Source organism: Protopterus annectens, chromosome 10.part0, assembly GCF_019279795.1.
Source record: "Protopterus annectens isolate FY-2018-M chromosome 10.part0, PAN1.0, whole genome shotgun sequence".
In the NCBI taxonomy this organism is placed as follows: Eukaryota; Metazoa; Chordata; order Ceratodontiformes; family Protopteridae; genus Protopterus; species Protopterus annectens.
Genome location: NC_056744.1, coordinates 1,568,006,818 through 1,568,018,336, shown reverse-complemented (window position 1 = coordinate 1,568,018,336; position 11,519 = coordinate 1,568,006,818). Strand labels below are relative to the sequence as shown.

Sequence of the window (11,519 nt, the reverse complement as noted above, 5' to 3'; positions counted from 1 at the left end):
CAGGCACACAAACTTTAGGTCACTCCTAAAAATGGAAGTTAAAGTTTAGTAGCCCCCAGACTGGAGAGACAACTCAGGTCAAGTGAAATGTATGAAATTGGGTGATGGGAGAAGAATAGCAGCCCATCAAGGGCTGCTCTATTTAGAAATTTGTGGTTATGATAGTCTCATCAAAAAGGGGTGGGTTAAGGACAGCATATAATAAAGGGCTACATACCCCATGCTGAAATTAATCAGTCTGCATGCAAAACAAGTCACTTTTTAAATTAAATTTTCACATCAAGTACTATCATACTATAATTGTGCAGAGTAGCTGTATATTCCAGGAAATCTCCATGTTACTCTCTACAACATGGGTAGAGCATTGGAAAACATTCTGTACCTTATGGTGCTCTTTGTGAACGGTGCACATTTCAGTACATTTTTTTCAGACTAAGTATAGTACTCCATCGTGGTAAACAAGATATCAGAGTAGATATCAGAGCACAAATGAGCAGACAGCCTTAACAGCATATACTATAGTTATAAGCTATAACTTGAAGTTTAGTTACTGAAGGGTATTAATGGCTGAAAAAGGCTTCTTCAAACAAATAATACGAAGACAATTTAAAATCTTTTCTCAAGAAAAAAAATCAGGGTGGAAAATATATATATATATATATATATATATATATATATATATATATATATATATATATATATATATATATATATAAAAGATGTGTATACATTTTTACTCTCATAAAAGCATGAGAACACAGCAGCAGGCTTTGCCCCTATGGCCAAGGTTGTGGCTAAAAAAGGTCCACAATGACTGATTCGCTTACCCAGTTGACAAAATACTTATCCAGTTAACACATGAATAATAACACATGAACACATGAATAAATTAAATAAAATAATGCAAGTGGGCTATAAGATGTGAGATAGGTGGAACAAAAACCTGATTTCGCAAGTGATTCAAGAAGAGATGGAAAGGAATGGAGATCCTGTTTAATGACCTTCATCTGTGGACTCAAGTAAGATTTTAGCCCATATCGGCTTCCTTTTACTTTCTACTTCATATTGTCTTTTGCAAAAAAAGATCTATGTCCACTGCAGTAAGTTAAAACCTTGTGACAGTACCCCTCCGATATCTGCTGTAATGCATTCTAAGAATCTTATTTACAGAACACAGTGGTATGAAATCAAGAACTTTTCTGATGTATACTATTCATAATGCATGTTAATAAAGTACATGCATCACAGTTCCCACCTAAACATTTCAGAAGAAAATATGCCATGAGAAATACCTCACTACCTGGCAATGTGTAATCATATGACATAGGTGAGCAGCATGATGACATGGTTGAAAATGTTAATATCTGCGAGATAGGCATAAATAACCAAACTTTAGGTCACCACGACCAAAAATGTGGGCTCAGACATCAGTAACAGCCATAGTCCTAGTCTCTGCAATCAGTTCCAGTGCAGTAGACATGAATTCACTGTGTACACAAGGACTGTTGAGAAAAGTACTGTCATGAAGGACATACATGTTAGAGCATTCGCATGAGCATAGGCTGTTCCGTTGATGTAGACGCAGACGTCTGCAGTAGGAGTGTAGGAAGACTCTGCAAACGAAAATGAAAGCTGGGGCACGTTTTGCTGGAGCCAAGACTGGTAAAACGATGCACTGGCATACACACCAGGATGATAGGGTTCAGCACAGCCCTCTCCCCAGCTTACGATTCCTGCCAGAAACCAGACGCTACCCATTTTGCAAGACAGAGGTCCACCAGAATCACCCTGTAATGACACAATGAAATTGTGTTACATGCGGTTCTGAGACATAGACTAACCTAAGTTACAAATCACAGAAAAAAAGCTAGATATTTTAGAGTTTTATTCACATTATACAACGGCCACAGTAATCATGAACTCTGGTATGTAATCATATGCCTAGAATGCTGTTCTCTTACCATAAGGCGCAATGTAGTAACTAAGTAATTACTCCATTCATGTCTATGAAAAAAAAAAAAAAAAAAAAAAGAGCCCGCTTTCAATGGAGGCCCAGGGAGAAAAGCTCCATATACACATATTACAAAGCTAATATCAACAAAGTTAACAAGTACAACACAATTTTCAACTACTGAAACACAGTAACATACAAGACAGAAAGTACAGTTTTGTACCTACCATAAATGTAGATGTCCGAATTGGATAGCATCTGCAGTCATAACAACTACTGTCCTCCTGTGTCTCAGGCAGCCCTCAGTCGGCCCGGTCAAAGTCGAGTCGTCCTGCGGCTGATGTCACCACCGTCATCTCTGTCTGGATCTCTGTTGGACTTAAAGTAAGCATCATTTTCTTACATTTTTCTTCAGTGTTCCTTGCGCCAAGAAGCCCAGATAGAGGCTATTTTGGATAAAATTTGAATGTTTGCAAAAGAAGAAAGAGAACAAAAAAAAAAAAAAAAATATAATGTATGTACATAAATACAAATGAAAACAAATCCCCCACCCCTAGCTATTAGGTAAAGCTAACAGAGGAGTAAACACCCTAGAATTAAGGAGGAGAGAGGGGACTCGGGATGAGGGAGGTTGACGCAGACTTTTTATGGTAGGTACAAAACTGTACATGCTGTTCATGGATGCATCTGGCTGCATAACTAATGCATGGGAATACCATAGAATACTAGAGGAGGGGGGGGAGGAGTAAATTGGCAAGTAAAGGAAGTGTTTGGGATCCTTATGGCAAAGGCAGCTGCAGGTCCTGGCAATATAAGAGATCTGGAATAAAGAAAAATTATATAGGTCAAAGAGCAATGAGGTCCAAGTAGCTGCTTGTACTTCTCCACTCACCGCCGCTTGGCGTAAGTAGTGGCTATTGCCCACATAGGTCTGCCCTTCTGTGGTGAGCTGTTCTGTCTTTCCCAGTTGGCGGATCGTGTAAAATTTCCATGCAATTTTGGAGTATTTTGGCTTGATTGTGCTTTTGTCTTTCTTCCTGTTCCTAGCTCCCTCCCTTCCTGGTCCAAGAGCTCACTACTTTCTGCTATTTTTTGGTCTGTCCAAGTTTTAGCGTGTCATCAAGTATGTCAGTATTATGCAGTATTATTTGTTGGGTTTTTGTGAAGGTTCCCGGGTTTTAGGCAGGTGGATGGGAGGGTTGCAGGTGGTTCTGGATACCTTAAAGAATATCACTTGGATACCATTAGTCCTCATGGAAGGATAGACTCTGGGGGACTATTAGAAGGATTAAAAGGGCCAAGAGTTCTCCTAGGCCTAGAGAGCCCCTAATTGAAACTGTAATTGCATTTTCCAAGCAGTGTAGGAAAGCAGTTGTTGTAGGTTTGGTGGTGATGCTGGTTGTTTCAGTTTTGGTATCAGAAGTTCAAAGTCAAAGCAAAAGTCAAGTCCCAAAGGTAGTACAAGTGAACCATGGAGGTTTTACATTTCCCTTGATTTCTTGTGTGGTTCACTGCCTGAGCAAAGAGGTTATTCTGGAAAGTGAAAAAAAGGTGTATTCTTGATGGAGGCATTCATGAGAAGAATGATGCATAGGTAGGGAGGTAGCTGAAGAGTGAATTAGGCAGAATGCTCCAGTTAGTTAGATACCTATTATGTTGTCGTCTTTTCCTCTTTTTTTTCTTTCAAATGACAAACCTTTTCCATTCCCAGCATAATTCCTTCTAGTTGAAGGCCTCGCGTGCTTCAGAATCATGTCTGTAATTCTTTCTACTCTGTGTTCTTTCCATTTGTGAATTGTGTGATGTTGCAGTGTTCATGTCAGTCGTTGAAGTTGTTTCTGCAGGTGGATTTGAAGTTGTTCTGAGTTAGCATCAAAGGCATCAGAGATCATCATATTGGGCTGAGACATTCTCCTGCTGTAGTGGCCAGTTGGAAGTGCCCAGCCAGTTCTTGGCTATTTGGATTGATCTTGTACTTTCCTCTTTATCTTTATCTACTTGATCAATATGTAAGGTGGGATGCATAAGGCATTGGGGATGCTGAAGGAGAGGTTCCAGCTGAAGTAGGAATTGCTTTGGAATGTCCCATGTACTGTGTCCAATTTCTGAGCTTTGAGAGGGAATGTGAGTGATTCCTTCGAGATGGTCTTGAGATCTTCATTCAGGCAGAGCCTTTCTTCGAGATAATATCCGGGTGCATGCGTGCAAGATATATTGGTCCTGTAAACATATCTGCTTAGCTTTTTTCTTTTATCAGCTAAATGTTCCTGTAACTTTCCTGGTTGTAGCCGTTGCCCAGGGTCCACAGTTCAAAGTCCCACTCTCCAAAGTCATCCTGAGCTGAGTGCCGATGAGTGCCTCCCTGTTTGTTCCCTGTTTGTTGTGGTGTGGTGTGTCCATGGCTCCTCCCTGGTGGTCCTCCTTGAGAAAATGGTCTGAACTTTGTGGATTGCCAGTGCCATTGCCAGTTTTTGTGCAGGTAGGTGAGGCATTGGATCCATGTCACCCCACAATCCTTGTCCAAGTATCCGTTAGCATATGCCCCCATGAGCTATCATATCTGTCTCCCCTGTCTGGGTCTGACGCGCTGTGAAAGGCCAGGGGTTTGCTTGGACTGGCATGGATGGGCAGCCCTGAGCCCACCATAGGATAAGCATGTTATGGGTGGGATTCCTAGGGATTTCGCTGTGTGGGATTTCCCTGTTTCTTTGGCAAGGTTGCTGTGTTTGTTCCACTGTAGTTTTATTATGTAGCCTGAGATAAGATCTTGCATGGATGCATGATGGAAACCCAAGGTACAAGAAGTAAAAGCCTTGTTTAACTTGTTCCAGTTTTATTTAGTGCTAAGTTTTCTTAGGTCAGTTTTTTTGTTTTCAGGTAGTTGTCTTACTGTGTCCAATTGTCTTCCTGTGTCCAACTGTGTCTGGGGAATGCTGGGTTAGGTATCGAGAATCTTGACTTTGTTACTCTGCTTGATGTCTCCTCCTGCATGACCCTCCAAAATCTATGACCAAGCTTGAAGACCCTGTACTCTTTTGTTGTTGAGCTTTTGTAGTTGTTTAGTTGTAAGGTTAATATAAATTATAATTCCTGTAGCCTGCAATGGGCGATTACTGATGCCAGGCATTTTAGAAATGGATACTCGGCGGGGCAATGCCCAAGGGCAGGGACGCTCTGAGATGTGTCCTGAGATTGCATATCTTCTGCTGAGTATCTTCTGCAGATTGAATTGGACGTATCTAGGGCCAGGTTGGCCTCCTTGAGATCCTCCCAGGTCAAGCATGCTGTAGGGCTGCCATTAGAAGAAGTTGCTGTAGGGTCAGGGAATTGTATTCATTCAGGGTGATACTTGTAGATTTGAAGTTTTTGTTGGGGTCATTGGGTTGAATTTTTTTTTTTCTTGAAACTAGGAATTGTCTAGAGTAGGAGACTTTCTCCACCGCTGCTCTGTTGTTTTCTCCATCCCTCTCAAGTTTTTCTTCTTCTATTATCTATTGTAGATTTGGCATTCCCTCTTTTGGGAGGTAGTAGATTTGGATACCTCTTTCTGAGCTAGTGTGGAAGAGTAATTGGTAACCACTTGTCCTTTGGTGTGTTTAAATCCACTTGTCCTTTGTTATATGGTGCCAGTTTTGGTAAAATTACCTTATTTTTCGCCTAGAGGAGCTGTTATTTTGTTACCTGGTAAGTAGGATTGAGAATTAAGAATCCTGTGGAGTGTGTGCCCAGGGTGGTCTTGTGGAACTGTGTTGTGACTCTGGCACCCTCTTCCTCTGAACACTTCCTCTGTAGGCACCCCTATCCTCTCCTCTTCTGATTTTGGCCTGTCAGGAGTCTATCTTCCCCCCTTTGGTCTTGTCCTGTCAAGAAAAGACCAATTTTGGGCAACCAAGAAATGCTTAAACCTTGGGGTTGAACCTGCAGAAATCTTTAACTGTCTGGACTGATTTTTGCTTTTCTTAACTTTTTCTTCATATTCTTTTTTTTATTGTACAATTCTACTTGTTATATCTACTTAAATCCATCAAAGCTTGCTACTTTAACCTTTAATTACTTTGCACTCCTTTAGCCATGCATGCCTTCTAATTACAGTGCCATGCATGCAAAGATAGTTTATAAACAAATCAAGAATGGTTACTAATTTTAAAGATGTGTTACTTATCATTTGAATGGTATTTTTTATCAATTTTACATAAATCTTTCTTTTACATATCATCATCAGTGATTAGCTTTTGGTGACTCTTTCAAGCATAAACTCTTGGTATTTATCTTGCTAAAAACCTTTGGGACCCCTCTAGCTAGTCGAGAAGCTGAGAAGTGTAAACAATTGTACCCCATCACATACAAGTGACCTTGCCTGGATGGAAGTTTTTGGGAAATAGCTATGAAATTACAAGGACCTGTAGAGCCTCCCTTGTAGTTTGGGAGAATAGTTGGTAAGGTGTGGAGGTGGAGTAAAGTATCTGGGGGCTGTAAAATCTGAAAGGGTTGCTGAGTTCATTGGAAAAGAACAGCCAGACGGAGCAGAGCCTGTTGAAAGCATCATGGGTTTCCAGCTGGGAGAAGTATAGCTGTGGGCCTGTGCTGTGGAAGGGAAAAACCTGCTGTCCTCTAGTCTAGGTCTTGGAAATCCTGTTGCATGGTGGTGAGGTTCTGATTCATCAGAATTTGGGTTTCAGGAGAAATGGAATTCTTGGGGCTCAGCAGCAGGCTGGTCAGATTCTTCAGCATCATCATCTGGAAGGTCAGAGGAGGCTGGCTCATCAGCAGAATGATCTGATTCGACTCTCTGGGGGGGCTCTGCCTGTCTACTGGCTATTGGGGGGCTCTGCCCTTCGAACTTAGTACTTCTGGAGGCTAATTAAACGGTGAGATTGAGATCACTCATGGTTGAGGGGGAAATTAAATCACCTGCCAAAGGGGTTTTTTAGGAACTGGAAGGGCCTGGTGGGGGGTGGCTGGGCACTGTTTGGTAGTCTTGGCTGCTTTAGCGGCCCTGGCGTGTTAGGGAATGGCCATGGGATAAGTCAGTGATAGCACGCGTAGTGGAGGCAGAATTGCAGAGTTAATTGTCTGAGTGTAGTCGGGAGTCAGCTTTAAGCAAGATTAGTGGGTAAAAATTTCTCAGGCGTAGTTTAAGGTGTTTCGTTGGGACACTCAGCCAGGAGATAGATTCAAACATATTTTTTTCTGGTTTCTCCGGACCACAGTGTCGGATCTTTCGACCATCTTGGCTTGGGTCTGGCGGTGAGGCGAAGTCATGGGATGTCTGAGTGTGGAATCAGAACCAAGCGTTTGCAAAGCAGAATGCGCATAAAAAGCCCAAACGGGCATAATGAAAGCACAGTTAGAACCCGCTGGCGTTCTGTGGGCTGGGCTTAAGCAAGGCGCGCAGGCAGAGGTTGGAAACACAGGGCGAATTTGTTGCTCGTCGGAGGCTGGGCCTTAAACAGAGGTGCGGTAAGCCCACAGGTCTTTATGAGGTATTTGTTTCCCACAAGGAGCAACAAGGTACTTAGCTTTGGAGATGCTTCTGGTACAGAGTCTTAGTAGTATTACGTAGAGCTTTAGACCATCAGTCCGACCGGCTTTGAAGTGCGAATTGCACCCGACCGTAACGAGACTGACGACAGGAAAACCTGCTGCGTTGCGATAGCCCCAAGAGAATGAAGAAAATGCCGGTCGGGGGTGAATTTTATACATCCGCACCGGACCGGGCGTCCGAATCCGGCCGCGACAGAAGCACAACATTTGAGCAAAATGTTGAACAAAGCATTGAATGAAATTAAAAAGTATTTTGGAGTACATAAGTATAATTTGGAGTGCAGGCATATATGCCCTCAGTTTCATGAGGTGAGAGGTAAGAAGAATTAGAGGAGAGTGGAACAGTGAGAGGTGAACAGGTTGCGTAATGAGAAAGGGAAAAAAAGGGGAGGGAGTGAAAAATGAAGGGATTCAGTAGGTTGAGTTTTGAGAAAGGGAAAAAAAGGATGGGGGAGCAGAAATGAAAGAGAGGGAAGTCAGGTGGGGTGAGAGCATGAGCATTCACAGTGAGAAGAGAGATGGGAATGGAGCATGGTCTTGAAGGCGGAGTGGTTTTGGGTGATTCGAATGTGGGGGAGGGAGTTAATTACTCAGATGAGCAAGGAAAAGACAGGAGAAATTGCCCTGGCATGTGTAAGGGTTTGTACATGAGGAGGTTCTGGTTACTGGACCCGAGTATTCTATCAGGATGATGCAAGGTGAGTATGGAGGGGAGGAAAGGGCAGTTAGTGGGTTTGAAAATGAGTTTGTGAGAAGTTAACAGTTTAATGCAAGAGAGATAGTGGGGGAGTTCCAGCCAGTTCAAGGAGTGGAGTGTATCACAATGGTGGGAGGAGAATTTGGTCCTCATAGCAAACTTAAGAGATTTTATTGTAACAGTATGACAGTTTTGACTTTAGGGAGGATTGAAGGTTGGTGAGGAGAGGGGCTCCATACAAGAGAGAGGGGATGAGGTAGGAAATCGAGTATATGGATGAGAGAGTGAGATAACGGCTGTGACAATACAGCATTCCAAGCTTTTGGTGTGTTTTCTTAATACTAGTTTGTATATGAATGTCAAACTTTCATCAAAGATAACACCTAGAAGTTTTGTATGGGAGACTATTTCAATGGGAATCTTATTCTGATTGACTAGGAGAAGGAATTTTTATTGATAGAGATGTTTTTAGAGGGTCTATTAGAACACAGAACATTCAAAATGTCGAGTGTTCTAATATAGAGCCCTACCAATCGAGAATACCAAACATCAAACGTTCAGAACAGCAAATTTTTTCTGAGGGAAAAAATTTGCTGTTCCAAAACACATACACACAACACAAGCACACCAAACAAACAGCAATCCACACATACACCTAAAATCTTACACCTAACCCTACACTAAACTATACATACACCACTAACTATCCAATTACCTTAACCCAAACCCTAAGGTCCGTCACTATCGCACACTCACCTCACCAGCGCCCTAACCCTAACTCACCTAACCCGTCCTAACCCTCATGTCCACACAATCGCACACATACCTAACCCGCACTCAATTGCACACTTACCTGAACCCGACCCATAACTTTCCAACAGAGCGCTGAAAATACCGAAGCAACAGAAACGGACAACCGAATTCTTTCCCTAGGAAAGAATTCAGTTTTCTGCTTCTCCGATATTTTCAACGTTCGCTGAAAATGGGTCGATAGAACACTCTACATTTTAAATGTTTGGTGTTCTAATATAGACCCTTTTTAGATGGGATAAAGATTATGATTTTGGTTTTGGCTGCATTGAGTGCAAGATATTCAGCATCCAAGACTCTGTACAAGAGAAGGTATTTTGTGTTAGCTGCTTGAGTTTGGGGAGGGATTGAGCATAGCAAATTACGGTGGAATTATCTGCGTACTGGACAAATTTGGTATTAGGAATGCACTGATGAAAATTATTAATGAAGATGTTAAAAAGTAAGGGATCTAGTATTGAGCCTTGTGAAACTCATGTTTGGTTGTAAAGGAAGGAAGAGGTAAAGTACAGTTGTGTACCTACTATAAAAGTAGATGTTCGAGTGTATTCACTGTTGCAGTCATTACTCTTGGGTTATCCTGCTGGCAGGCTACCCTCCAGTCGGCCAGAATTCCAAAGTCTAGGTCCGGCGTCAGTTGCTGTCGCCGCTTCCCTGACGTCAGTGCGTCAGGGGTATAAAAGATGCAGCCGACGCCATTTTCTCTTGCCCCAGATGTCAGGAGCCCCCAAATTGGTAGGCTGAAAAAATATGCCAATAAAAATGCATGCACAAAACCAACATTTCCTTCATCTACAAGCACATACACCAAATAGGTTGTATAGGATAGAGAAGTGCAGATAAATCCCAGCAAAGAAAAAGGGGGATGGTGGGTGGGTAACCTGGACTGCAACAGTGAATACACTCGAACATCTACATTTATGGTAGGTACACAACTGTACTATGTTCATCGTGTTTCCCTGTTGCAGTCACTACTCTTGGGTTGAATCCCAAAGCTAAGGATGGGTGGCTGGGCTAAATAGAATTAGGAGAGGCTATGAGGCCCTGCAGAACTGCAGTGGCAAAACCTGCTCTGGACTTAAAGAGGTAAGTGGTAGTGCTTCGTGAAGGCGTGCACTGAACTCCAAGTTGCAGCCTCTAAGATATCTTTGGTTGGTACTCCTCTGAGGAAGGCTGCTGAAGTGGCTGCTGTTCTGATGGAATGAGGCCTAATGCCCTTAGGCACTGATTTGCTATGTTGAAAATAGCAGAAATGGATGCAATGGCCTATCCATTTAGAAAATATAGTCTGCTTTGAGATAGCCTTTCCTTGTGATCTTGCAGCATATGACACTAAAAGTTACTCAGTCTTTCTGAGAGCTTTAGTTCTGTCCAAGTAGTAGCGTAACTGCCTGTGTATGTCCAAAGAATGCAGAATTTTCTCACCCTTGTTCTGTGGATTTGGATAAAAGGTAGGCAAGTGAATGGTTTGGTTGAGGGCCACACTGGACACCACCTTAGGCATAAATGTAGGGTTTGTCCTCAGAGAAACCCTGTCTGTATGAAAAATGATGAAAGGTTCCACATCCATGAGTGCTTGTAACTCTTGAGACTCGCCTTGCAGAGGTTATTGCTAGGAGCAGAGCTGTTTTCCAGGATAAGAATTTTATATCTGCTGTTGATGCTGGCTTGAAAGGAGGCAGTGTGAGTTTTTCCAAAGCATAACTGAGGTCCCAGGCCAGAATTGGTGCTCTCCTTGGAGGCCTAATGTTTTTGGCCCCTCTGAGGTACTGCCTTATTAAAGGATGAGAAAAGATAGGTGGTTCCATATTGTAATGGGCTGAAATGGCAGAGGCATGAATCTTAATTGATTAGAAAGAAAGGCCTTTGTTCAGCATCTCAGTTAGGTATTGTAAAATCTGAGGGATATTTGGTACACCCATGTCAATGCCTTGTTCCTGGTTCCAAGCACAGAATCTCTTCCATTTTCTGCATAAGATTTTCTGGTACTGGGCCTTCTGCATAAGATTTTCTGGTACTGGGCCTCCTGGCCTCCAAGATAACATCCATAACAGCTTTTGAAAGAGGAGTGTTCTGAATGGCTACATTATCCACCATGCTGACAGATTTAAGGCCCTGACTTGGCTGTGCAGGATCGGATTGTTTTGTTGGGTCAGCAAGTGAGAAGTCTGAAGCAATATCCATGCTGGACCTTGAGACAAGCTCTTTAGGACTGTGTACCAGTGCTGGCATGGCCAGTCTGGTGCAATCAGTATCATTTTTGGCTTCTCTTGTCTGACCTTTAGGAGTACCCTGGGAAGGAGAGGCAGTGGGGGAAAAGCGTACACTGTTAGATTTTTCCAGCTGAAGGATAGGGCATCCACTTTCCATGTTGCTTGTGATAAATGCTTGTGTAAAATCTCTGCAATTGGCAGTTGTGAGGGGAGGCAAATAGATCTATGTCTGGGCATCCCCATTTCCTTATTATCGTGCTGAAGACTTGTGGATCCAGTTTCCATTCATGGGGATCCCATGAGG

The 11,519-nt window shown here is 42.6% G+C and overlaps 1 protein-coding gene across 1 annotated transcript in view; it reads right to left on the bottom strand.

The window, feature by feature from the left end:
* Positions 1–971: 971 nt before the first annotated feature.
* The window catches only part of LOC122813740 (serine protease 33-like), a gene marked incomplete in the record, with an annotated part of 258,580 nt that continues 248,032 nt past the window's right edge, over positions 972–11,519 (bottom strand). The window contains 1 exon segment of the mRNA XM_044086213.1: positions 972–1,788. Within this exon segment, the coding sequence (XP_043942148.1) occupies positions 1,459–1,788 (330 nt within the window).